Here is a 26,282-nt window from a genome sequence, read left to right as displayed (position 1 = left end):
AAGTTCTCAATCACTGTGCTGTGGCCTTCCAATACAGTGAGAAAATGAGCTTGGCCAAAGACAAATTCTGTCCTATTTCTTTTCAGTAAAATGAGGATGTGGGGTAACTCTCCAAATGACCTTTAAAATGATGGTCAAGATTTAAATTCATGTAAGTATATTCCTTAGAATAATGAAAGGATAAAACAAGATGGCCAATGGAAAATACTCCAGAAAATGGAAAATTAAAAGTGGATCCTTTAATGATCAATACCATCAACACTACTGGGAAAGGCTAATTGGACATGAACATAGATCCTTGGACTCCATGAAAATTTGATGATGTAGTTTACTCTTTAAATATGTATGACATCCTGAATTGACTTGATTTTGCTAAGTTCAAAGAAGGAAAACATAGGATAAGATAGGAACTGTTTATCTAAGGAGTCCAGAGAAAGCCAAGGATATTCCTGTCAGGAAGAATAATATTCCCTTATTTCTTTCCATCTCTCCCCTTTGTTATCCTTGCTTCCTCCCTTAAATTTAGACAGATCCAAGCGAAGATGAAGAAAATTCCTGCTGAGATAAAAGTAAAGATGAAATGTAATTATTCATTTTTATGATGAGCATTCAGAGAGCATCATTATCCTTCCCAAAACTGGCCCAGACCTGACAATTCCTGCTCTCTACAGATGTTGTCAAGCTGGATGGGGTCATATCTATGGTCTCATCCAACACTGTATTGAACATACTGAAGTCCAGGTAGGTAAGGAGGAGATTGGTCCAAGGTCTCTAGGACCCTTGACTAGAAGCCAGCTCCTCTCAAGTCAGATAAATGTGCCTTTCCATTTCATTGCTTTCCTTTGGCAGCGATGGGGGGCAGAAGTTGGAGTGAGTAGAAGTCACAGGACATATCGTGACAATTCCAAAGCATAAAATGAGCATCTCTGCCTTTGAATTGCCTGAAGAGTTAAATAGACATGATCTAAGTCTCGGGATACTATTAATCGCCTGTTTTCCTACAGCAAGAGGTGCTGTAAGAGTGAAATCAGCATTCTCTTACAGTGGTGGGTGCATCTGTGAGCTGAAACAATCAATTATAGCCATTAAATGTCTACAAATTCCCCAAGGGCAGACCTAATACTCCCCTTCATTTTTTAACATTGTTTGCTGAGAAGCTGCCCTGAGAACAGGAAGAAAATTCACACCCTTTGTTGTTACTGCCCCCTTCCACTTTAACTCAGCATTACAAACCACACAAGATGAACACTTTCACCAAGAGATGTGGCTGGAGGGTCTGTCTGCAAGTGAAAAAAAGAGCAGCACCCTTGGAGTTCATCAGATTCTTCCTGTGGTGATCAGAGACTGATTCACCCCAGCAACCAAGAGGCTTTTGCCGGATATGTGCTTATGAGGTGGGTCACAGTTAAGAGCTGCCAGCCTGGGGTCTGTTTCTGGGGACATTTCCACCTCGGATTAGACAAGCTGTGTCAAAGGCATTAGAAGCAGGAGCTCGCTGGTTACTGTGGCAACAGTCTTGGAGCTTTGCAAATTTTAGATAGAGGCAGCTGAAGCTCCAGGAACCCCCTTCTTTGCAGGTTGAGGTTAAGCAACCTATCTTCTGTTGGTATATTTTCCTAGCAAAGGCAAAGTCTCGGGGAGACAAGAGCTCAAGAACTGTGTGTTCTTGCTCTCTCTGGTTTAGTCAGGAGGGTTCTTCAGGTTCTATGGTGTACAAGAAGATGGAAAGAAAATTGTCAGATAGTGATTAGGATTCCAAGTTTACCAGAAGGAAAGAAAAATGTTGCTCACTGACACAAGAAGCTTGCCAACTTCTTCTATAGACCAAGCAACTATGCAGAGTCTATCACTAGCATCATTACCATGTGCACAGGATGGAGAAATTGGCCAAGGCTCTGGGAAATTTGTGATGTGAGAGACTGTATAAGGAGAAAACTAAGCCTGGTTGGGCACTAAATGGTGGAGAGATAACAATAAACAAGATAATCTGCCTGCAAAGAGTTTATAGGCCAGCAGAAAAACAGAGGCAATAGGCATTATGTATGGGCAGATTAGATGGAAATTGGACTGTCACTCAGTGAAGACAGTTGTGTACTTGCCAACCAATTTGTGCTGACTTTTAAGATGAACTTATTTACATTTTTAAACAAGTTTTTAAACAAATTTTTTAAAGGAGCTTATTACATATTGTCTATCACTGAAGGTAGGAAGCAGGTACATAGAATGAAGAGATCCAATTAATGACAGTTTTTCTTCCTTTGTTTTGCACATATTTCCCCTCCCCACACAATCTGAGCTCTAATTAATCAGCATTTTCACAGTATTTAGAAAGTTTCTCTAGGAAGTTGAAAGTATAGAAGTTATCCGGGGGAAGTGGCTTTATCAGTGTTTCTAGAAGTTGCTATATTTTCCAGTGTCTGAGCTGTTTTTACAACATATTTGCAATAGAAAATTCAAGTCACTAGACTATTTGAAACTCAGAATCTGAACTTAGAATCAAGGAAGATATCTGTATGGCTAAATTTTCTAGTGTGAATAGTGAGCAACATATGAATAATTTATCAAAATCTCAGGCTTGATGGCTATTCTGATTGCACAGATGGAGATTGGGCCAATGTTTCTCACAGAATAACAACTATGGAGTCAAGTTCAGGAAATACAATTAAGGCTTACCCATAAAGTTAAGTTGATGCCAATATTAATTTACTATCAAAAAGATAGACTTGTGGGCCAAATTACCCACTTAGACTGATAAGTTGAGGAAAAATTAGGGATAAAGAGAAAATAATTTGGGCACTGTACAAGAAAAGGAGGAATGATAGAGATACGAACAGTTTTTTAAGGTCATTTTCTGCTCTCGTTTTTAATATAAGGGTTTCAGAAATGAATATAGAGAAGCAATTGCGTGAAGCAACCTATAGGTTCAAGAATGGTTGTATGAAAAAGACTAAACGAAGAAAATTTCCATCACTTGGAAAAGATCCACAGAAACCTTAATCCTATAAATAACTCAGGTCATCCCTGCCCCCACCCCCAATAGTAGGCACATTTCCATTTCCAAAACCTCAAGATGCAGAGCATGCTGAAACACAAGCTCTTGCCTCTATCCTTTCTAGATTGCTAAAAAGACATAATCTTGCTCTTGCAATCAGAAATGCTACAGATATTATTGCTGTATTCATATGTGCAAACTTATTCCCCACTTAACTTTCCAGACAAGCTCTTCCTTATATACACCATCTGCTACTCCCAAGATCATATCTATGCAAGATACACACATGTATATGGATATAGCTTTGCTTTTAAACATTGTAACAACAGATTTCTTTACCCCATCCAAACCGAGCCACTGAAAAGGAAACTTTGGGTCCTCACTCATATGAAGATATACAAAGCTGTCTGGGACAGATCTGGTATTAATTATCCAGTGCTCTCCACTGGAATAAGTGGTTAATCCCAAGGAGGTTTACACTGGAGACTAACCAACCTGCCCCAGGGTGGATACAGAACCAATCTTGGCTCTAGAGACTATCTCACATCATATGTTGTGCAAATGTGCACCGGCATGAGGCATGAACTTCATTCCACAACAGATGCAATTCTTCTTATGCAGGCATACTTTAAACTAATATATGACCCAAACACTAAGTTGTCTAGAGATTCTCCTTTTTATAAAATAAATAATAGTTTTGATTCTCAGACTGAACTCACTCCTCTGTCTGTTCCTTCTTTTCCATCAATGGACTGACAATTATTCTTCAGACAGAAACAACAGGTGATTTTATTGCCATAAAGCAGCATTGTAACCAGAGGTCTTGGCTTCCTTCTCATTCTAACCACAAGCTGACTCATTTTGATCTGTCAGGTTTGTGCAAATAGTTGCAAATGTGGTGGGGAAGTCAGCATATACTCTATGCTATCCTTCCTTTTCTTCACATTTACTACAAACTTTGAACAGAGTTTTCTTTGTGGTATCTTATACATACATGGCTTAGGCAAACTGAGAAATAGACTTTTAAAGGAACTCGAGGATAATTTTAAAGAATTCAAATAGCAGGGGGAAGGGAAAGTTGTGTTGATTTTCTCTTCATAGTAATTGTATTCCTTGCAGATTTGTGTCTGAGGCAGGAAGAAGTTGATATTATTTTCTTTAGGCAGATATTTGGTTTACTCCTGATCTTAGATGAAAAGTAGGTGCAGTTGGGGGAAAGGGCTGTGGAATCAGCAGGGATGTTGGCTATTTTTATGACTGAATGATTTTTAAAACCATTTTCAAATGGAGACACAATTTTTTAAAAAGCTTTTTTTTTTTTTTTTAAACCTTATGGCCCACATACTTAGATGAGAACCAGTACTGTTTTGGCATGGAAAATAAAAGAATAAACTTCTTTCATTTGATACTTGCTGTGAAATAAAGATAGTATACTAAGTTCCTAAAGATGAAAATTTGTCACTCTGTTGTCCCGGCTGCCATCTTAGATCCATAGCAATTTTTTCCATTGTATTTATTCACATATTTTACCTCTTAAATAAGCAAAGCCTGGTTTTACATCATTCATATATGTGTGTGTGTATAATATATATTGTTGTTACTGCCCTTCTGCTTTAATTCAGCATTTTATATATATATATACACACACACACACACACACACACACACACAATTATATATATATACATACATATGTATGTATGTATGTGTATATATGTGTGTGTGTATCTCACAGAGAGAAAGAGGGGGGAGAAAGGTTGGGGAGGCATAGGGATATAATAGGAGTAAAAGAGATACAAAATGTGTTTGTTGCCATCAAAAAATGATAATCTCTATAATGGATTCTTCCCCATGAAAAAGTCTGACAACCAAACCTATGTGACTCAGAAACTCATGAAGCCTTAATGGAAGATGCCTTCACTGTTCTTGAATCATTTGCATTCCTCAGTAACATAAGGCTCTTTTGAGTACAACCATATGCAGCTGGAAAGGAACTGACTTGCTATCACTTTATGAAGTTGGACTTCATATGAGCAATATTTGTAAAGGCCATGAACTTCAAAAGAGGTTTCCTCCCTTATTAAGGTGTCTTCTCCCTCATGGCAAGATTCATGGTTAATATTTTAAATAACAACTGGAGAAGAATTATTCCTCAGCAGGGGCGACAGGCAAGAGGGTTGATTATCTGTGCTTATTGGTCACCAAATCCAATTTGACCTGAGACACAAGTCATAGCTTCTGTGGACATGTTAGTCTCTTTATCTGCAATCAGAGACTTTGGTGTTTATCTAGCTTGGTCTTTATCCTCAGGAGTCAATCCAAGTTTCTAGAAGTAATCATAACAACCCTCCTTTGTTTATAATAACTGGGTGCAGTGGTGACATGATGTAAGCAGAAGAAAAAACAAGCCAAAGTGTGGATGATTTATATATATGAACCACACACTTACCTTCTTAATCATTATAACACTTTGATGCTAAAATTAGTTTTCATTACCTAACCAATACTGGCTAGTAACAAAGGGATCTACTTTAGGATAAAAAGCACAGAAAATGTCACATGTTGTCTAAGTTTGAATCTAGATACTGTGCCTTCTCTTGTTCTTTTATTCTTCCCTCCCAACCCAGTAACTGCTAGTGACTCCTACAGAAGCATTTGCAAGTGAAGTCTGAAAAGTAAAGACATGTAGAGAAGTCTAGTTGTCAGATATCAAGCCAGTTCTCTGCATCCTGTTACATGCTTGTTTTCACTTCCAAGAAAACAGTGTCAAAATGGACTTTCAGACCAGAGACTGGTAAGAAGTGAGAGGGAGACAGCAAAAGGCTCAGCAAGTCTGAGAATAGCTCAGTGTATCTGCTAAGGTGACTGTTGGTGTCCATGTTTTCTCAGCCATTTCAGAGCTGTGTCTGTTTCCTTCACTGCTGCCACTGAGCCACATCCTGAAAAAGCTTCACTTAATGAGTTTCACTTGTTTCTTGCTTGATACCTAGATATTCTTTTTGGTTTAGATATGTGTGTGTGTGTACACACACACACACACACACACACACACACACACAGGTGAGGTTCAGGGTGAGGACATTATGTTTGGGGCAATGTCTCCCTCACTGCTTTTTTCCTGAGAAATCCTGTTTGTGTGTATCCATCTCTCTCAAGTGATGGACATTTGTGTGCTCAAATTCACCCCTCAATGATTTCATTCTCTTATCCACAAAAGCAGTGTGAGCCAAAACTGCCCTATGATTTCTGGCATTTCCAGTGGAAAGGAAACAGAGGGGCCAAGTCATGGCAGAGCTTTCCCAGTTGGGCCTTAAACTACAAAAGCATCATGGTTTCCCTTCCTTCCCAATTACCACTCCTTCCCTGGTTCCTGTCCCCTTTCCTATCCAGAAGAGTTGACTAACCTTCTTCTCTTCATAATGGGAAAACACATCTTGCTCCACTGCAAGGGATAAACAGCAGGTGCTGAGGGTCTGTGGAAACTGAGGCTTGCCAGGGTAGCTTGGCTGAATGGGTTCCTGAAGACCGGCATCTCCAACTGCTTCCTCACCCAGTGAAGGGGTGAGATAATCATGTCATGGACATTTTTATAGCATAGCACTAGTATGTTTACTAGGCCTCATTCCAAACAAATCAATCAAAACTTACATTTTCCCAAGATCCCAGGTGAATGAATTGCAGCCATGTGGAAGTTTGATAAGAATTATTCTAACTTGCTAGACCAAGGCTCTGCAAATTATAATTCATGGGTCAAATCTGGTCAGCTACCTGTTTTTGTAAGTCAAATTTTACTGGAACACAGCTACACTTATTTGTTTGTGAATTGTCGATGGCTGTCTGCACACTACAATGGAAGAGCTAAGTAATAGAGACCAGATAGCCATGAAGGCTGAAATATTTACTCTCTAGCCCCTTAAAGAAAAATTTTGCTAGCTTCTGCTTTCTTCTGTCATGCCCTTCTGCTGTGATGTTCTGCCTCACCGTGGCTTAGAGCTGTGGAGTCAGCCATCTGTGGAAGGAGACTTCAGAAACTGGAAGCCAAAATAAACTTTTCCTCCTCTAAAGCAAACTAACAAACAAACAAGTTTGCTAGCTCTTATGTTATAGACTTCTTAAAAATGAAAATTTGATTTTATTTTTCTCTGTAACATAAAAGACAGCTTAGTATAGTGTATTATAGTGGTTATGTATTTAGGATCAGAGGTGGACTGACAAGCTTTTTGTCTAGGCTAACCCATTTCCTTCCAATGGACTGTGAGGATAGCTTATCTTTTAGGGGCAGGTGGAGCATGGGTGGGATCTCTTATATAACATGAAATGCAAGCAAGTTTTATGGGATGGAAGTGTCAAAGATTCCTTAGAATTCACTGTTATAGGAATTTTATGGTGTGTCAGGTTATCATCCACCAACTTTGTGCTGCATCTGAGCCAGAACCAATAGTGAATTTAAAGCAATCTAAGTCTGCAGATACACATGAGGGGAAAGTATGGGGAAAGAAGGGTAGGTACACATGAGGGGAAAGTATGGGGAAAGAAGGCTACCCATCTCCACCTCACCAAAGTAGAATGGTCTTTACTGAAAGAGTCACAGGATCAGCTTTAAAGTGTCCTGCCAGACCCCTGCAATTCCACAAGCTACCCTGTTGTGAAAGTCTAGGGTGGAAGATGCTTCCAGAACTTTAAAGTCAAGTTACTGTCATAATCAACCTTAAGGCCAGAAGGGGTCACGAATGATTATCTCATTCATTTCCTTGCCCTTTGGCAAGAGTAGCATACCTAAGCCTTTCCATTACATCATAACATAACTACGGTTAGGAGCCACCAAAGGAGGTAAAAAGTAACATGGTTTCACAACTTTTTTCTATGAACAACTTTAATTGTGTGCTCATTACCTACTTCAAAGTCTACAAGAACCCTGATGGATGTTGGTTCTTGATGCCTCACCCCATTCTAATTGGTCTAATCCTTAAAGACTCTTTTTCTCCCAGTAAGAAGATTTCATGGTTCAGTGAAAACAGGGTACAAAGAGGCAGGTGTGATGCTAAAGGGCTGAGGGGTTAGCCATGATCTCCTGGTGGCACCCTGGAAACTTTTTTTCACCAGATATTCATGCACACTGAATGAGCGGCACTTTCCTTGTAACTCCATATGGTCCCTTTTCTACCGGCAATTCCTTTGAACTGTTCCATCTCTCTAGTGGACACTACAATCTGCTGGAGAACCTGTCCTCATTGCTTGGTTCTTAAAGACTAACTAGATCATTAATTCCTGCAAGTATGCTAATATTATCTCTTCAGAGTAAAAACTTTCTGCTAAAGATGTATGAAGGAAGAACTCTCTACTCTCTGGGTTTCTGGGCATCCCCAATCATGGAGCAAGTACTTTCCCTTCTCTTTGGAAACACTGAGGCTGAATATATATATAATTTCCCATGTGATTTTGTTGAAGACAGAAGGAAGGTCACAAATCTAATAACTCAATGGCTTTTGGGCAGGGGGTTGGGAGGAAAGCTAATAAATAAAATCTGTGTTGCAAATCCCTTTCAGGAAAGGGTGTGAAGGGTGGGGTGGATTTACCAGAAGTTCTGGCAGTTTGCTTTGAAACCTTCTGGAGAGGAAAAGTGTGGCCACCCAAGGGAGCAGCATTCACAGCACCCTCCATTAGGCTGCTGTGCTGGACAACAGCCAATGAGTGAGAAGTCCCTTAAGAAATATTTTCCTTCCCTCTTCTTTTAGAATTGTTAGGTAACTAGGTAGGACCAGGGAATCTGGCTTTCAAGAGTGGCCCTGAATGAATTTTTAGTTTCCAGGTGGGAACAGAGAGCTCAGAAGATTGTTTTCTCTTCCAAGGATATCTGGCTATAGTTTTTTCTTATTCTTTCCAGATCTTGATCATGTGTGGATTGGGCACATGTATGTACAGGATCAGATTTCTGGCAGTCTTAGGGAGGAGGGCAAAAGGAGAAGCAAAAGGGGCTCATTCCTCTACTTCACAGCTTCCTTCTCCAAAGTACACAGGATCTACCACGAGCAACAATACAAACACCACAAAAAAAAAAAAAAAAAAAAAAGCCATGGACATGAATATGCATGCAATTGTACATATACATCCTTGTCACCTGCTACAAATGGAGTGGGACTCAGGAGAATTGAGCCACTGAAACCTAGGCCTTGTAAGGTGATTCCTGAGGTCCAGGCATCCTGACTGGTCTCTGGGTGGCTAAGTCTCCTTTCTTAATCTGTGAAGATCATGTGAATAACCCCTAGCTAAGAGGAGACTCCCATCCTCTTGGGGATGCCTGGGGTATCTGAGGCAGAAGTGTTTGAGGCAGATTCCTCATCAGATGCACTGAGATTCAAGAATTCTATGATGATGTCTCCAAGGCAGTAAATCAAATGTCTGAAACAAATGGATAAAAGAACTTAGAGAAGAATCTGGCTCAGTCAAGAAACATAAGATCCTATTTGTGACATTTATTTTAGCTTCCCCCTTCACCCGTTACTGATAACTTTAAACTGCAGCATTTTGATAAAGTGTCTCCCAAGATGTTTACTGAACTACTAATAAGTGTTTGTTGAATTACTAAAAGCTACAACCATAATAATGGCAATAACAATACTTGAGACTAGATTTTATAAATTGCCACTTCTTTTTACATTAGCACATAAGACTATTCTGAAGAACTATAAGGGAAAATCCCTATGATATCACATTACTAACTACTGCTTCTTCTTAAGATTAATAACTACAGATTTATAGGCTACCTTATAGACAGTGAGACAAAGTCAGGACTCTTGAGGAGTGGCAGTTGAAAGACACAATCTCATCTATTTCATATTAAGCAGAGACAACCCCTAATCTCAACACTGGTCAAGTTTTGCAGTGAGGCTAGGATTCTATGTTAAAAATCTATAATTCTATGTTAAAAATTCTAAGGGGGAGCACAGCTACTCATACGCCCTTGACTGAAGAATGGACTTCCTCTTAGGAGAAGGTTATCTTCTTTACTAAGTGTCCAGCTTCTGGAAGAATGCACAGGGAGCAGTGATGAAGGAAGGGAATGCCTGCCTCACCAGCCAGATTGCCTAATCAACTCTGAAAATCAATGGGGTAATAGATGTAGTAGCCAGATTGCCCTCACATCCAACTATTATGTATAATTATAAAGCACCAATAAAAATTAATAAAAATCATATGTGGCTTATAATGCATAGGCCAAGGTATGTTCTTGCAGTGTTAACATGGCTGGCAGATGGTGGAAAGAACTGTTAAGCACACTGGACGAGCCTGGAACAGGGTTTTAGCAGCTCATATGGAGTTCTGTGCTGAGTTCTTCCAAATACAAATGGGGGCTGGTCCCATAGTCACTTACTACCATGAAATGACCTGCTCAGAAGTCTGGATTTTACTTAATGTATATGGAACCTGGACGTAGACTTTGCAGTCAGGTCCATAGCAGGTCTAGAATTCCATTCTCAATGTGGGCTTTAGAAACCCTGCATACCTCTGGGACCACAGACAGCCTTATCTGTGTTGATACTGGGTACACATGTTTTAGCCTACCTGTTGATGAGTGGCTGCTGTAATGACTCCAAGACTAGACTCCAGCTCAACTGGCATTTGTTCACCCCTAGGATTTCTATTAAATAATCTAGTGTGAAAAAAAAAAGATGGAATTTTTGGTTACTACTGAAGTCTTAGGATCTAAGGAGATTGTCTCCCCAGGATCTCTGCCATCTTAAAAAGATTCAGTAATTTTGGCATACCTCTAAACCATGTAGTTAAACCAAAATTTTCTAAACTAAAGTCAAGAAAAATAAGTTTCTTCAGTTAGGTGCCTAAATAAAAATAGGCCTCAAGAAATAATTTTGTAACCTGCCACAAAAGAACAGGTATTACTTATGAGGTAATGGTTTAGGTTGGAGAAGAGATAAATAAGGGTAAATAAAACAGACTGTCCAGAGTTGCATTCACCACTGTCATCTAGTTACCACAGCCACAGGTGACAAGCTGCCTTTCCTGGCCTTTAAAATAACATAAAGGAAGAAAAAGACTTTCTTGGGTTTTGTCTCTACTTACTATTAAGGGCTCAATTTATGAAGTCTAAGTTTTTGTAGGACATATCATGTTCTTCCCCGGTCCCAAGATGCCATGAATTGGCAGAAAACCAAGTTTTCATCTGGTGGGAAGGGCACAGCTGCCTTAGACCTGCCCAAGGATTATGAACCCAAATACCTACAGGATTCTCCCCTAATATTTAGGGTGTGGCCATAGTGATCCATTTCACTGTTTTGTTATCACCTAAGTGAGGACTAAAAGAATCCCAGCCATGACCATTTTCCTATTAGTTGGCAAAATGGGTGGGTAGGGGGATCAATAGGTTTTTGAGTCTAGCTATGTTCAGAGCTCTTCTGAAAATGGGGAAGGATGTGGGGCAATGGTGGCAAAGCAGGATGGGAGGAAAAGAGCTCTCAATATAATCAATCTCTTTATCCAATTACCTGGCAGGACTCCCATCAGGCTCTGCAAAGCTTGCTTCTCAGTAGCCACCTTCTGTTCCTGAGTCCTTACAGGCCGCGGAAACTTGGGAAGAACTCCACCAGGCCAGATGGACTCCCGAAGAAGCCGGAGGTACTGCACCCAGTGCTGTGGACATGTGAGATTAGCTACCTGCACTTCTAGCCACCTATGATACAAAAGAAAAGAAATCTCAGATTAACCCAGGGGAAAAAAAAAATGGTGCAGCAAGACAATAAACTGGATGTTTATATCTCCCTCCTAGATTAAAATATTGAAATCCTAACCCTCAATGAGATGGTATTAGGAGGTGAGGACTCTGTGAAGTGATTAGGTCATGGAGGAAGAGCCCTCATGATGTGATTCATGCCCTTATAAAAGAGGCCCAAGAGATCATGTGAGGACACAGGGGAAGACGGCAGTCTACGAATCAGGAAGTGGGTCTTTGCAAGATATAAAATTTGTTAGTGCCTTGATCTTGAACTTTCCAGCCTTCAGAACTGTATGAAATATACTTAGTTGTTTATAAGCCACTCAGTTTATAGCATTTTTTATAGTATCCCCAGTGGACTAAAATAGAATAAGTCATGTGAACAATTAGAATAGGACAAAGCAAAGTCACAACCAATGCTCAAAATCAAAACCAAGCCAATTCAACAATGGGGATTAAGAATTTGAAGTTGAGTAACAATAATAGTGTTATTTACTGATTCACTCTGAGCCACATGTTGTACAAGGGTTTTATAGAACAAACACTAAAAGGGCCTCAATCTTGAGTTAAGGTTGCATCTAACCTTTCCAGTAGGAATCATTAGAACCTTCTAAGTAACCTGTACACACAGCCTTCAGAGTTAAGGGTTTTGTGATTTTCACACAACAAACCCTTAACCTTCTTTCTTGTCACCCTGGCATGTCCAGTTGGTCTTCAAGTCCCTATGACCTATTTTGAGGAGTTTCTATACCTGCCCTCTCCTCTCAAGTAACAGAAGTCTGCCACTTTAACACTCCTTGTTTAGTTGTACCTCCTCCAGGAAGAGGTGCTCTCTTCCTGCTGAGACCTCTTCTAGTCCTTAGTGCTGGATCACAAGTTTGGAGCTAATATTTTACTTTAGAGTATGAATGATTTCTCATTTGTTTATATCTTTGCTTCTTCAACTCCATTGTAAGTGGCACAAGAGTTCTGTGTCTCCTACTTCATAAAAATTTCCCAAAATATTTTATGCTCAAAAACGTATGTTAACTGACAACTGTTTTCAGCATAATAATTACTTCCCCTTTTTTCTTCCATATACCAAATCCAAAGTTTAACTAAAAACCTGGAAGTTGTCTCAACATTATTTGTTCCTGTATTTTTTTTCAGAGTGACATAATCACTAGCTGAGGTTTAAGACTGTCAAGGTCTCCTTAGTAGACCTGGTTAGAGGCTGGCATAGCTAAGCTGGTCATGGATGGACCTTCTACCACTTCTATTCACGTCCAGAAGTCTGTTTGGGACCATACCACATGGCAGCTCACACCATTGCTCCTATACCCAAATTACTTGTAACACGTCCAAGAGCAGAGGGGGCTGCCAAGGGAAACTTTATTTAACCTCCACTCTGCCAGACAGTCTGCATTCCGCTCAAGCTGGGCATTCCAGTCCTGGGGGCTGCAATCCCCCAAGCTCAGGGCTCACAAATGATTCTAAGAATAGGAAGTCTGAAAGGTAATAGCAGGGCAGGAATGGCAGACATCGATGGAGATCAAGAGCGGCACAAAGCTGCTCTAACCCAAAATAGCCATCACGATCGTGTCTGTTATTATTAGGGCTACATCTCCTTTTCACAGGGCTTTTCATTCAGCAAGCCTAAGCCTCCTGATGAGAGGGATCCAGTGGCAAGAATTCCTGTTCCTGTTTATAGAAGAGGGTCACCAGAGGGAGGAGGTTGTGATGACCTGATTAAGTTCTCTGCAGAGGATCAAGTGACCCAAGGACTCCCTTCTTCACCTCAAGCCACATACACTTCTGTGCCTTTCATGGAAGTGAACAATATGTACTAGGATGTCATCTAAGAGATCTGTGAGACAGAGACAAAGTCTTGCTAATCAAAATCTTTGAGAAGCCTGGAGAATCAAAGAATAAGACACATTCAGACAGAATTAGTTCTAACTATGCTTCACATTCACATATGCAAATAATAAGCCACTCTGCCAAAAATGCCTGTGATTCAAACTCTTCAAAGGTATCTCAGCATCTATCCATTCCTTCCTAGACTAAGCACATTATACAACAGCTAATCTGGGCATCAGTCATCTTTTGGGCATGCCTTACAAGATAGGAGCAGGATTCTTTTGAATTGGTATCACCTGGTGGGGACAGGACCTTGCACTGCATTATAGCAAGGATTTCCTTTTTATTCTCCTTCTATAGTGATTTGGCATCTTGTGCACATATGTTGAGTGCACGATGAATTTTAGTATGTGGCAAAATGGTGAATTTATACAAATTTATAAGACAACTTATCAAACTCTAAGTGGGAATATTGGAAAGAAGCATCAAAGTCTGAAAAGGTAAAATCAAGCATCCAATGATAATGATGAATCAGTAAGTTAAATGAATTTGTGGGAGTTAACTGGGACAACTAACCACAAAGAGAACTGAAACCTCCAAGTAAAATGCCAACTGCTAACAGAAGAAAGGCACTGTCAAGGACTTCAAACTTGAAGCCCAGAGCTGGTCAACAGAAGGCCCTGAAAGTTGGCCCTAGGAATGTACGAAATAAGACTCACACAAATTGGCAGAAATAAAACAAACTTTAGGTTTACAAAAGGTACAGAGGTTACAAAGTGGCTTCTGTTGACAAGGGGCTTCTGCGTGCCAGCTTTCCTTACTCTTTTCCATACCTTACAGACTACATGCTTGCACTACATGAGATTTAAACATTCACCCTCTTTCCAGAATTTTCTTGCCCAGGCCTTTTATCCTCTTTCTTCTCCTCTCAGAAAGCAAAACTTTCTCTGAGACACTGGGCTGAGTCCCAGGCAGCATGTGTAGAAGGCTAAGGGCAACAACTCTTTCTTGTGTACAAAATGCACAGCACTTATGAGGGCTGGTATATTATCCTGAAAACCAGACACTCCAGTCTAGAAAGAAAAACCACAAAGCCCAAATCAAGAAAATCACAACTACCTCTGCTCCTCATTTAATACAACTGCTAAAATTTGTGAGCCGTAATCCAATTCTAAGACATGTTTTATTATTACACATGATACTTTTCTAAAGTTATAAATGGCTAGATACAGGGATCTGTATAATTAGCCTTGTCTGACACCTACATAGGACTGAATGCCAATAGGTGCTTGCTAACAACAAAGAGGGTAGAATCTCTTCTCTCGTGTCCATACCTGTATTTTATTCTATCGTTCTGCTCTAAAGTGAAGCACCATACATACCATCATTTCTTTATCTAACTTTATCAACTTCCTTAGTCCTATGGGGTTTGCTTAGAAATTGAGCAAGAGCAGAGAGAACAAACAGATTAGGCATAGGAGTGTTAGAAGAGAGACTGATCCCTTGACCCTTCCTTGTTACCTCCCTTCATCTTTCTAGTCCACACATTGTCTTTATATTTTTAGCATAGGAGTAGGAAGATAAAAAACAGATCTGTGTCCCTATAGCACTCTTAAAGCAAAAGGGATGAAACTGATGCACCACAGTAGCTTTTCAATATCAATTTTTGGAATCTGTTTGTATAGAAATCTAAAATTTCAAGGTGGATACACACATGTGTCCTTCCCACTGTTTATTACAAATTACTTATAATAAGTCATTTACTAAATACAAATGTTGTTGTTTATGTAATTCAAGATGCATGAGGTAAATATGCTAAAATAAATATGGTAGATAATAACCTCAAATAGCATTGGTTTTATTTTCCATCACTATTCCAGTTTTGATATTTGATTTAGAGAGATATCTGTCATGCATTTTATCTTTATCCAAAGAAAAGAAGGGGAAAACCAGGTCTTTTATGTCAGGCCGTCTCTGAAAGATGTAGAGCATATGGCAGTCTTATTAGGGGGCCCAGAAATAACCAATAACACGTCAAAAAGCAACAGGCTGCCAAAGACATTTAAGAGTCTCTCTTGTATCAGGCACAGAAGGAGGATGTGGAGGATGAAGGCTTGCTATCACACCAGGAATGCATGTCTCCTCCATGCTCAAGGAAAACTGGTCTGAAATAGCTATAGATAGAGGAATGAATGAACCAGTGGCTAAAAATGAGACAGTTTAACAGCAGGGCTTATGATGACACTTCAAGGTTAGCAGAAGGTCATTTTCCATCAAAATAGCAGAATCAAATTTCATAAGTAATGGGAGAACACTCTAAAGATGATGTCTAATCCAGTTAGCCAAATTTACTTCTCTTCTTTTCAAGTGTGCTGCCATGACTAAGTGAGGAAGGGACCTGAATAAATGGTTTAATAGGAAAGAGACTGGGAAAATAGTGAATCATAAAATAGAAAACCTATCAATAGTCAAAAAAATATCTGGTGCATTCTCAATGAAAGAAAATGACAAGTTCATTCCTGATGGCATATTTATTCACTGGGTTGAACCTCAGAGAAAACCCAAAGGTTGTTATGCTCAAACTTCATCCTAAGCTAACAACTACAATTTAAAGAAAAAGAGACAGAAAAGGATGAGGAGGTTAAAACTGATCTTGAATGGCTCCTTCTTGTGTTTATGGACAGCTTCTATTATTCCAAATAGACCTACAGTAGATTACAAGTGTTGACTCATTTTATGATCCCTGTAACAGGGTTTTTGATCTTGGTACTATGGATGCTTTGAACTGCTAATTCTTTGTTGTGGAGTCGGGGGCTGTTCTATGCATTGTAAAATGTTTAGTGCACCCCTTCTCCTCTAGACTCCTAAGTAGATGCTAGCTGTGAAAGTCAAAAATATCTCCAGACATTGCTACGTGTCTCCTGAGAATGAAATGGCATCATCTGAGAATCACTGCCTTCAGTGTAGGGTCTTTTGGATCCATGTATCAGGGTACTTTTACAGACATTTTAAACTCTGTAGTTATACAACAATATTCCTCAAATTGTGGACATGATTGGAAGTTACTTGTGGTAACATTTTAAGAAATCGAAATACAAACAGATTAGAATAGAAAATATATGAGAATTACATGTATGTGTGTGTGTGTGTGTGTGTGTGTATCTCAGATATGTGTGGACGTATATCCATGTACATGGCTGTACTTATGCATGTATTCATGACAGGATTCAAAGTCAAATTTATTTCTTACTCTGGATTGAAGTTTTCAAAAAAAGTCTGGAAAACACTAATATAGTATAAAGGATTAGGAGTTCTGAGAGAAGGGAGAACAAGCCCAAGACACATTTTTAGTTTCCTGGAAACACTGGCCACCTCCACCCACCCAAGTACCCTATAAAAGGTTTACAATGGTATACACCATAAACATTGTGATCCGTACCCCTGGTCTTGCATATTACTTTGAGTATTGGCTCATCCACTTAGGAGCCCCAATCTATAGGGTAGGAGAAAAAGCAGGTCTTGAGGGGGAGATAGTGTGGATTTAGGGCATTTCCCATTAAACAAATTGTTTTTGTCAATTTCACACCTGATAAAAGTTACTTTTCTTCCCTCTATTCCTTTCCCAGGCCTCTGTCTTCCTGCCATGGCCCCTTGTATTTACAGACAGTTCCTGTTGTCACCTCTTAGTCCTAGACTTCTGGGTCCCATAACCAGCCAGACCCAAGTTACTCAGCTGTGTCTGAGAAAGTTCAACATTGCTGCCCTCTGACTGTGTATCTAGGTCACCATCCTTTCCTGCTCTGTGTAGAAGAATGAGGAGGAAATAAACTCCGAGGATATGGAACTCCAGCTTCTTTCTCCAAATAACTATTGTGACATCTAAAATGGCTCACAGAATATTCACAATTTCTTCTTGGATCTTTGCTTTCATGTTTTAAATCATGGATCCACCTCTTTGAAACATGTCCACCAAGAGAAGAACTTAACCCTGCCTGACCACCACAATTTAAAAAATCTGAGTTCTATACTTTTATATCCAGGAACAAGCATTTTTTGATTTTGATTAGTAATGTATAAGTCATAGTTGTGAGACTAATATGCATTATAAATTTGAAGATTCTTATTCAAAGAAACAACTTCAAGAAATCATTTATTGAACCTTAGAGATTATTTTTTCCAAATTCACCAATTCTATACATGTAAACACTGAGAACCAATAAAGAGCATTTCATATCAAGTGGCTTATAGACACAACTTGAGAGTTGGAAGAAGGCTTAGAGGTTATCTATCTAATCTCCTCCAAAGCAGAAATTCCCTCTGTAAATATTGAGGCACAGACAAGGGCTCTGGCTTGTGAATCCCAAAGCTTGTACTTCTATCCTACTTTTGCCACCCATTAGAGTGTGACACTGGGAAGTTTCCAAATTTCTGAAAAAGATAACTACAGTTCCGTAGAAATGTTTCTTAAATATTGGGAACCCAAATCCACTTCCTTGTGAATTATAGTCATTAGTCCTAGTAGTTCCATCATGTGGAGTTAACAGATGGTAGATCAAATCTCTCCATAAGACAGAACTTTGCATTTCTAAATTCATCTATTATGTATCTCTTAAATTTCTTCTACAACTTATACACCCTTGATTCTGCCAACCTCAGAGTTGGGCACCCAGTAGATACTCAGTAAATGTTTGATGAATGTAAGAGAGAAATGAATCATTCCTCATCCTGGTTCCACCCTCTGGGTGGATTCTGCTTTGTTTTTTTCTCTCTTAAACTAGAGCACCCAGAACTATACAGCCCTGAGATGTGACCTGACCAGCAAGGGCAAAGGAGATTAGTGCTCTCCTTGATCTAGATGATATTCTTCTATTAAGACATCTAAGACTGTGCTGTGCTGGCTTTTTGACATATACAAAAAAATACTGACTCATACTGGATTTGCAGTCAACTAAAACCCTAAGTCCAGATACTTAAATTTTTTTTAAAAAAATTCACATGTCCCTTGTTTATGCCTATCTTGCACTCTTTATTTGTGTAATTAAAAAAATGTGAATTCTGGTTTATAACGTTTGTTTTAACCAAATTTCATTCTGTGGTTTTAGATTATCATTCAAAATATTTTTGAATCTTGTCTTTTGTCATCTAGAATATAAATTATTTCTCTAAGATTAGAGTTACTTTCAAAGCTACTAATGAAAAAAACTGAACAAGATAAAAGCAAGAGCAATGTTCTATCATTAGACATTTCTTTCCAGTTTGACATCAATTTAAAAACAGCTCAACTAGCCACTAATCACTTAAAAGTACTATTATAGTCTATGTCACACATGTCAATTTTGTCTATACACATCTTATGGCAAAAGCTTGTTGAAATCCATAAAAAATGTAACTATCATTGTAGTCCTTTCATTTAAAGGCCTCATAATCCCATCAAAGACACAAACGATTCTAAATCAGGCAGGACACACTCCATACTGCTTTCTAGAGCTTGTTATTGCCTTTCCTGAGTGTGTAAAAAAGATCTATTTCCTAATCTGCTTCAGAAATTTCCAGAGATAAATGTCAGGGTTCACAACCTTTATCCATTTTTTAAAAGGCAAGATGTTTGTTTAATACCAAACCATTTCTAGCAATGCCTCTCAATGATCTTATTTATAAATATAAATTCTTTCAGTTTCATGAAATAAAATTTATTTAGGCCCGGTACATGAACTGGAAAACACATTAAATGCTCTCTTATTATTTTCATTCCTATTTTAGTCTTCAATTCTACTTTAATCATGCTTATTTAATTCTTGTTAGAACCTTCTCCTTAACAAACAAAAAACCAAACCAAACCAAACAACAACAAAAAAACACAAAACCAAACTAAAGCAGAAATTAAATAGCCTAGCAAATAATAGACTAATTCGTTTTTTGTTGAATGAATGCTTTCTCATGTATCCCAAGCAATTTACCTTTTGTAGTTGTTACTGTTGCTGTTGCTCTTTTTAAAAAAGTCTTTCCCCCTAATATTTATCTACAACTTCAGTTCCTTCTGAGTTTAAGTTTACCAGACTCCATTCTTATCTGTGCTACTCTATGTGTCCCTCTCTATTTTTTAATGTATGTTAATTTACAATCTGATCTTAGTTAACTATCCTGGTTTCACTTGGTACTGATTCTTTTTTTTTTCCTCATTGGAATCATGTGTTTAATTTGTTTATTCATTTATTAAACATATATTGGTTGAGCACCTTATAAGTATCAAAAGAATAAGACTGTAAGGTTTTAAGGGTAGTAATCTGACTTAACTCATTCTGATATCTCCTTCTGCATTAGTGCCAATCACACAATAAATCATTAAGTATTTACTGAATGAATCATCCTGTTCCAAAAGTTTCAGGGATACTTCTGGGGTTAAAATTTTATGTTCTTTTGTTACTATAATATATAAAGCAGTATTTTTTAAATCTCATTCTCTATGTTCTCCTGGGAATTTTAGTACCTTTTTGTCCACCTTTGCTTTCCTTTCTGAATCAGCTATTTTCCACAATTTCTAGTTTTTAACATTATCTAAAATTGGCTTCCACTATTCCCTTTTCATTGGACTGAAGGGTCTCCTGCAGAGCATATTCTTTCTACTATTCCTCAGTTGGACTCTCTTTGGAGTCTGGAGTCTCCTTGGCCCCAGCTTTATTGCTAATGAATCCTCTACAGCATTATTTAAGTGATTTTTTTCTAAATTGCAAATGTGATCACATTGTCACTAATGTTCTGTAAATTGTTTCCCATCAAATGGGGGACAGGTGCTATATTCTTCAATGACTCACAGGGCTCTAAATGAATCAGTTTAATCACATTAAACCCTACAGTGTTATCTTCAGATAGTCTTTTTACACACTGTATATTCCTAAGCATACCTAACTTCTTTAGTACCACAGATATATTGTTCTACCATTGTTCTGCCTTGAATGCTCTATTCCTCAATGTCTACTGTAAATACCCTTCACTTTTAGAAGTTATTAACATACGTTAATATTGTACATAATATTATTGGGGGTTCAGTGGTATTTCCATACACGCTGATAGCATGCACTTATCAAATCCAACTTGTTTTCCACCCTCCCCTGACACACTTCCCAATCTCTAGTAATCATTATTCTACTTTCAGGTCAACTGTTTTAGCTTCTACATATGAGAGATAGTATGCAGTACTGTCTTTCTATGGCTGACTTATTTCACTTAACATAATGTCCTCTAGTTCCATTCATTTTGCTGTAAATGATAGGATTAAATTCTTCCTTATGGCTGAATAATACTCCATTGCATATATATACCACATTTTCTAAAATCCTTTCATCTGTTGATGGGCACCTAGATTGATCCCATATCTTAGATATTGAAATAGTGCTGTAATGAACACAGGCATGCAACTATTTCTTTATAATGCTGATTTCATCTATTTTGTAGATATCCCCAGGAGTGGGGTAGCTGGATCACATGATAGTTCTATATTTTGTTTTTTGAGGAACCTCCAAACCTCTATAATGGCTGTAACTAATTTATATAAATTAGTTAATATAAATTTATATAAATTTATATAAATTTATATAACTAATTTATATAAATTAGTTACAGCCATTATAGCATATATAATGGCATCAATAGCATATAAGACTACTTCTTTCTCTATATCCTCCACCAGCAAATGTTTTTTTTTTGTTGTTGTTGTTTATTTATTTATTTGTGATAATAGCCACTCTAATATCTCCTCAATCTTTAAGTGCTTTTCTGATGTCATCTGCTCTGTAAGCCTTTTTGGGGCCCCTCACAATTGATTACTTGATCCCTTCAGACTCACACAGACAGTTCTTTTTGAAGCCTCAAGTTTACACTAGAATTTCTTGTTAAGTTTTCACTTCCAACTGGATATTAAACTGCCAAAGGTACAAATTTGGGTTTTTTTTTTTTAAATCACTTTTTAAAAAATCTCAGTTTTTAAATCAGAAAAAAAGTGATCTCAATTATTAATGTTTATGAATGAGGACAATGGTAGATTTAAAAGACTATGGACAAGATGCAAATACTTTGTGTTTGGCATTCATATGTATTTATATAAAGATTTCACAATAAACTTTAGATTCTTTACTAATGATCTTTGTTTAAGCTAATAATAATACTAAACTGTGGGCCAATCCACCAGCTGCAGGGTGAATGTTTTAAAGAGTATGCTGGGTAGTAAGTCAGCTGACCTAGAATGAAGAATTCATTATGAGTAATCCATGTAATAGGCAATTCACACCTAGTTATGCATTCCTCTGGAAGCAAAGAGAGGTGGAAGGCAAGGGAGTGGGTCAGTCATGCTTCCTTTCTGGCACACTATAAATCCTAGAGAAGAGAGACAGCTACCAGCAGCCTATGTTTTTGTTGGTTTTCCTGGCAAACAGGTCTAGAGGACAGAAGAGAATGAAAGTCAAGCAAAAGCAAAGGAGGTTATGTTGACTATAAGTCACACTTGTATTTTGGAAGGTGACTCTAATGGATGGAACATTATCCAATTGATTCCAAACCATTATTTGAAACAAGTTAGAAGAAAAGAAGAAAGACCATAGCAGGATGTGGGGAAAAAGACCAAAATCAAAGGTCAAGCTACCTTTCTAACAAATACAGAATAAAAGGGAGGGGGAGAAATGAATTACAGTAGAGGGGGTAGAGAGAGAAGAGGGGAGGGGAGGGGAGGGGAGGGGGGAAAGTAGAGGATGGGAAAGGCAGCAGAATACAACAGACTCTAGTATGGCAATATGTAAATCAATGGAAGTGTAACTGATGTGATTCTGCAATCTGTATACGGGGTAAAAATGGGAGTTCATAACCCACTTGAATCAAAATGTGAAATATGATATGTCAAGAACTATGTAATGTTTTGAACAACCAACAATAAAAAAAAAGGGAGACATTTGAAGATTCTGTGTTCTTGGGATAAATATGATTAATTACAAAGGGAGATCTCTAAATATTTGTTTAGATTTGAGTGACACCCTTGGGATTCCAATTTAAAAGTTTACTGCACAAATCTAGTATGTCCCTGAAGACTTTTAAATAACCTTTTTTCTGTGCCATACCATCTTGCTATCAATGCACTACAGTCCAGATCAGAGAAAATTAGGGCTGATAGACTTTACAATTAGCATGGAAAAGCCACAAACACCTTTGAGCCTTGTCTTTTGTCATCTAGAATATAAATTATTCCTTCACCACTGACAAGTTGAATGAACTGAATTCTGGCTCCCTTATTTAAAAAATGGGCTAATTCTTATTGTGCTTTCTTCATGAAGTTATCATCAAAATCAAGTAAGACAAATGAAAGCCTTTTTGAAATTGCTTGTGTGTTTGTGCATGCAACAGATCAAAAGAATCCTCTAAATTCTCTTAAAAAAATTCTACTAGGCCAAAGGAACTAAATGATAGCAGCATCCTTAGGCATTTATGCTTGAGTTTTCTCCTTGTAAAATTGCTTACTCCTCTCCTGGCAGGCCCAGGGAAGTAAATAACAGGAACAATGAACAATTTGGTAATGAGTAAATAAAACTGGAAAAAGGCCCTGGGTAATGCCAAAGTTCTTATTATGCAGAGATTTTGGAGTTGCCACCTCTCTGAAAGGGCAAGGAGAGAGTGTAAAGTATCAGGATACATAGCCTTCTACTTGGAAGGTATGATATGAGTATTCAGAGGGTGTAAAGTATCAGGAATAGATAGCCTTCTACTTGGAAAGGTATGGTATGAGTATTCAGTTCATGGGTATTCAGTTCTTTTCCATGTTAATTGTAAAGTGTGTCAGCCCTGATTTTCTCTGAGCTGGAACATAGTGCATTGATAGCAAGATGGTATGGCACATAAAAAAAGTTATTTAAAAGTCTTCAGGGGCATACTAAATTTGTGTAATAAACTTTCCTTCCTAAACCTGACCTGTATGTTTTATACAGTGAAACTTTCATTGTAGAAATTGGATTCAAAATGTCTGCTTCCTCTCCTTGGCCTCATGTGAACTGTAATCCTGGCTGATTCTCAGTCCCCAGGTAGTTATTCTGACCCTGCCTTTCCAGGGCAAGGGCAGGGAGGTGGCCTGGAGAAGGGGAAGGTAATTAAAGTGGCCACCCATTCAGAAGAAAATTGAGTCTGCTAGAGGGGAAAGGGCAAGGAGAGGGTATAAAGTCCTTGATGGCTGGAACACCAGGAAGAAAGGCAAGACACAAAGGAGAAGAGAAGACAGTGATTTAGTGTTGTCCTGACAACCAGAGCCCCTGTTGTTCATGGTGACTTTACCTCACAGGGAGAGCTCCATGCTCTGCTCTGGGCATAGAACTACCACCACAGGAGACAAGGATGGGAAGGGAAATAGTGGTAGGGGGAGAAGTGCTAAGTAATTATGTACTCTCGACTCATAAGGGGCTGACCTCCAAATTTCTATTGATATTAGAGGTAACAGAGGAGGCTGGAAAAGAACAGCCTTGAAAACAAAGGATATACAAGAGAAGCAGATGTCCAAGATAAAGAAGCAGGAAAAATGCTCGAGATGGTGTGAAGGAGAAGGAAAGTGACTATAATGAACAGAATCATCTGTATGGAAGAATTATCTGAAGATATTTGTTTCCAGTTTCCTCTCTGCAGTTTGAATTTCAAAACCTTTCCAAGCTAGAAGGCTATCTATCCTGATACTAAGGACATAAGGACAGAGAGGTGGCAACTCTAGAATCTCTGCATAGTAAGAATTTTGGGGGTACCAACTGTGTGATTAGAAAATATGGTTAATAGATAACATTGAAAAAAAAAAGAAAGAAAAAGAATAGAAAAAAGAGGAAAAATAAACCATAGGGGAAAGAGGTCCAGGGACTTATCTTGACACTGCATTTATATGGCAAGCTGCCCTCCCATGAGGGCTAAATTCCCTGTTGAGAACTCCTTTGATGCTGGTATTACATTAGAGCTGGACTAAAGTATATCTCCCACCAGTTCACCCTTACTCTATCCTTGCTCCAGTTTCAAATAGGTCTATTCCTAAATAAGACATTTGGTGAAGACTCTAAGGCCAGAGGTAAAACACTTGCCTACCATGCATAAGGCCCTAGGTTCTATCTCCAGCACCTCAAAACAAAAACAAAACTGAGCATAAACATGTAATTGCTTCTCTAAAACCAAGTTAATAAGAGCCAAATGGTTTCATGGCTGCAAGTAACAAGAAATCCCTTGCTTACATAACAGGCATAAGATTCCTAATATCAGGGCAATCTGGCACTAACTCTCCAAAAAGTCCTTTAGTATAGGACAAACTAGCTTATACAGAATTGACAAGATTCTTTCCACTTAGATGTCCAGCTGGTCTCATCATCTTCACAGACTGGTTCATTCTATTCTGAAAGAACATCTTCTAGCACTGAATTCTTAAGGGATAGAATTCACTCAAAGGGACAACTTCTGGCAGTATACATTGCTCAGAGAAAGAAGAAAATGTTGAAGACCCATCTGAACAGAGTAAAGGGTGAAAGAAAAAAGCAACTTGGCTTGTCTAAAAGTCATTGGCACTATGGAGTGGGTGGACTGATGGCCTCTGAATCATGATGCAAGATGCAGCATGGCTTGGATATCATCACCATCAGAGCAAGTGACCTATAATTGCAAAATAGGTCTCCCTCAGAGAAGGAATGGGTATTATTTAACCTGCAGTGCCACCTGGTGCCTATAGGGAGAATTCTTGTACTCATTTCCACCTAGTAGCTGGGCAAGTCTTCCTGTGACAATTTTATTTAATTTTTAATGTGTGTTTTGTGTATTTATTGTTTTTATTAGTGCATTATAGTCATACATAATAACGAGGTTCATTTTGACATATTAATAAATGCATAAAACACAATTTGCTCCATTTTCTGTGATACATTTAAAACAAAAACAATGTCGACATGACACATAGATTCTTTTTCTGAGAGCATGGCTAAAAATATTCAAAACATGCTTAAAGGTTATCTTTTATTTTAAATAGAGACATTATCCTTTAAAAGTATTTCAGTGTCTGGAATATTATTCATCCCAAGTCATTCTAATTGATACCTGTCTCAAAAGGTCTAGCTCCATACATACTTTCCTCTTTATAAAGCCTCTCTAACATTTATTATCTCTTATTCCCTAAACAACTTCATGAGAAAGGTACTGTTATTCCCATCAGAGAGTTAACTGTGGCAAAGGCAGATTAAGTGATCTGTTCAAGTCACAGATACTAAACCTAAAGGTAGGATTTAGATTCAGATCTGACTGACTTCAAGGTTCATATATTTTCTTTCCCAAGTGGAAGGAGAGAGATCTAGAAGGAGCAGGAAGAGGGTGGACCATGCTTTCTGAGAGGGTAAACTCAATGGGGCCTCATAGTGGGGAGCCCAGGAAGGTCAGGGGCACTGTACTTTTTTGGAAATGATAGTGCAGATGGACTGAAAAGCCCCAAATAAAAATCTCTTTGCTTAGGCCCATCATGACTCTGGGAATTATAGTTGCCCAGTTTAAGAGCTGGGCATGCCCTGTGGGGGAAGGATGAAAGATTGTTTCCATTTGCATTTCTTTTCCCTAGTCCTGTTGAAGAACCATGAGGGTCTCAGTAGTGATAACCAGAGGGAGTGATTCAAGTGGAATGGCATGTGATCTTACACATTCATTCATTTGACACAAATTAAATAAGTGTCTCCTATGTATCAGGCT

General features: G+C 38.4%; 1 protein-coding gene across 4 annotated transcripts in view; it reads right to left on the bottom strand.

The window, feature by feature from the left end:
* Positions 1 to 2,833: 2,833 nt before the first annotated feature.
* Positions 2,834 to 26,282, bottom strand: part of SNX19 (sorting nexin 19) — a 43,655-nt gene continuing 20,206 nt past the window's right edge. For 3 of the 4 annotated variants that reach the window (XM_081260608.1, XM_081260605.1, XM_081260607.1), the window contains 3 exons: positions 11,494 to 11,678; positions 10,556 to 10,643; positions 2,834 to 9,391 (listed from right to left, as the gene is read on the bottom strand). In XM_081260608.1, coding sequence (XP_081116734.1) covers positions 9,259 to 9,391; positions 10,556 to 10,643; positions 11,494 to 11,678 — 406 coding nt within the window. In that variant the 3' untranslated portion in view covers positions 2,834 to 9,258. The remainder of the gene's footprint in view (positions 9,392 to 10,555; positions 10,644 to 11,493; positions 11,679 to 26,282) is intronic. The other variant, XM_081260606.1, reaches the window with a different exon arrangement.

The sequence above is a fragment of the Spermophilus citellus genome (assembly GCF_964194105.1).
Source record: "Spermophilus citellus genome assembly, chromosome: 2".
In the NCBI taxonomy this organism is placed as follows: domain Eukaryota; kingdom Metazoa; phylum Chordata; class Mammalia; order Rodentia; family Sciuridae; genus Spermophilus; species Spermophilus citellus.
The sequence above is the reverse complement of the archived record's forward strand: the minus strand, read 5'-3'. Positions and strand labels throughout refer to the sequence as shown.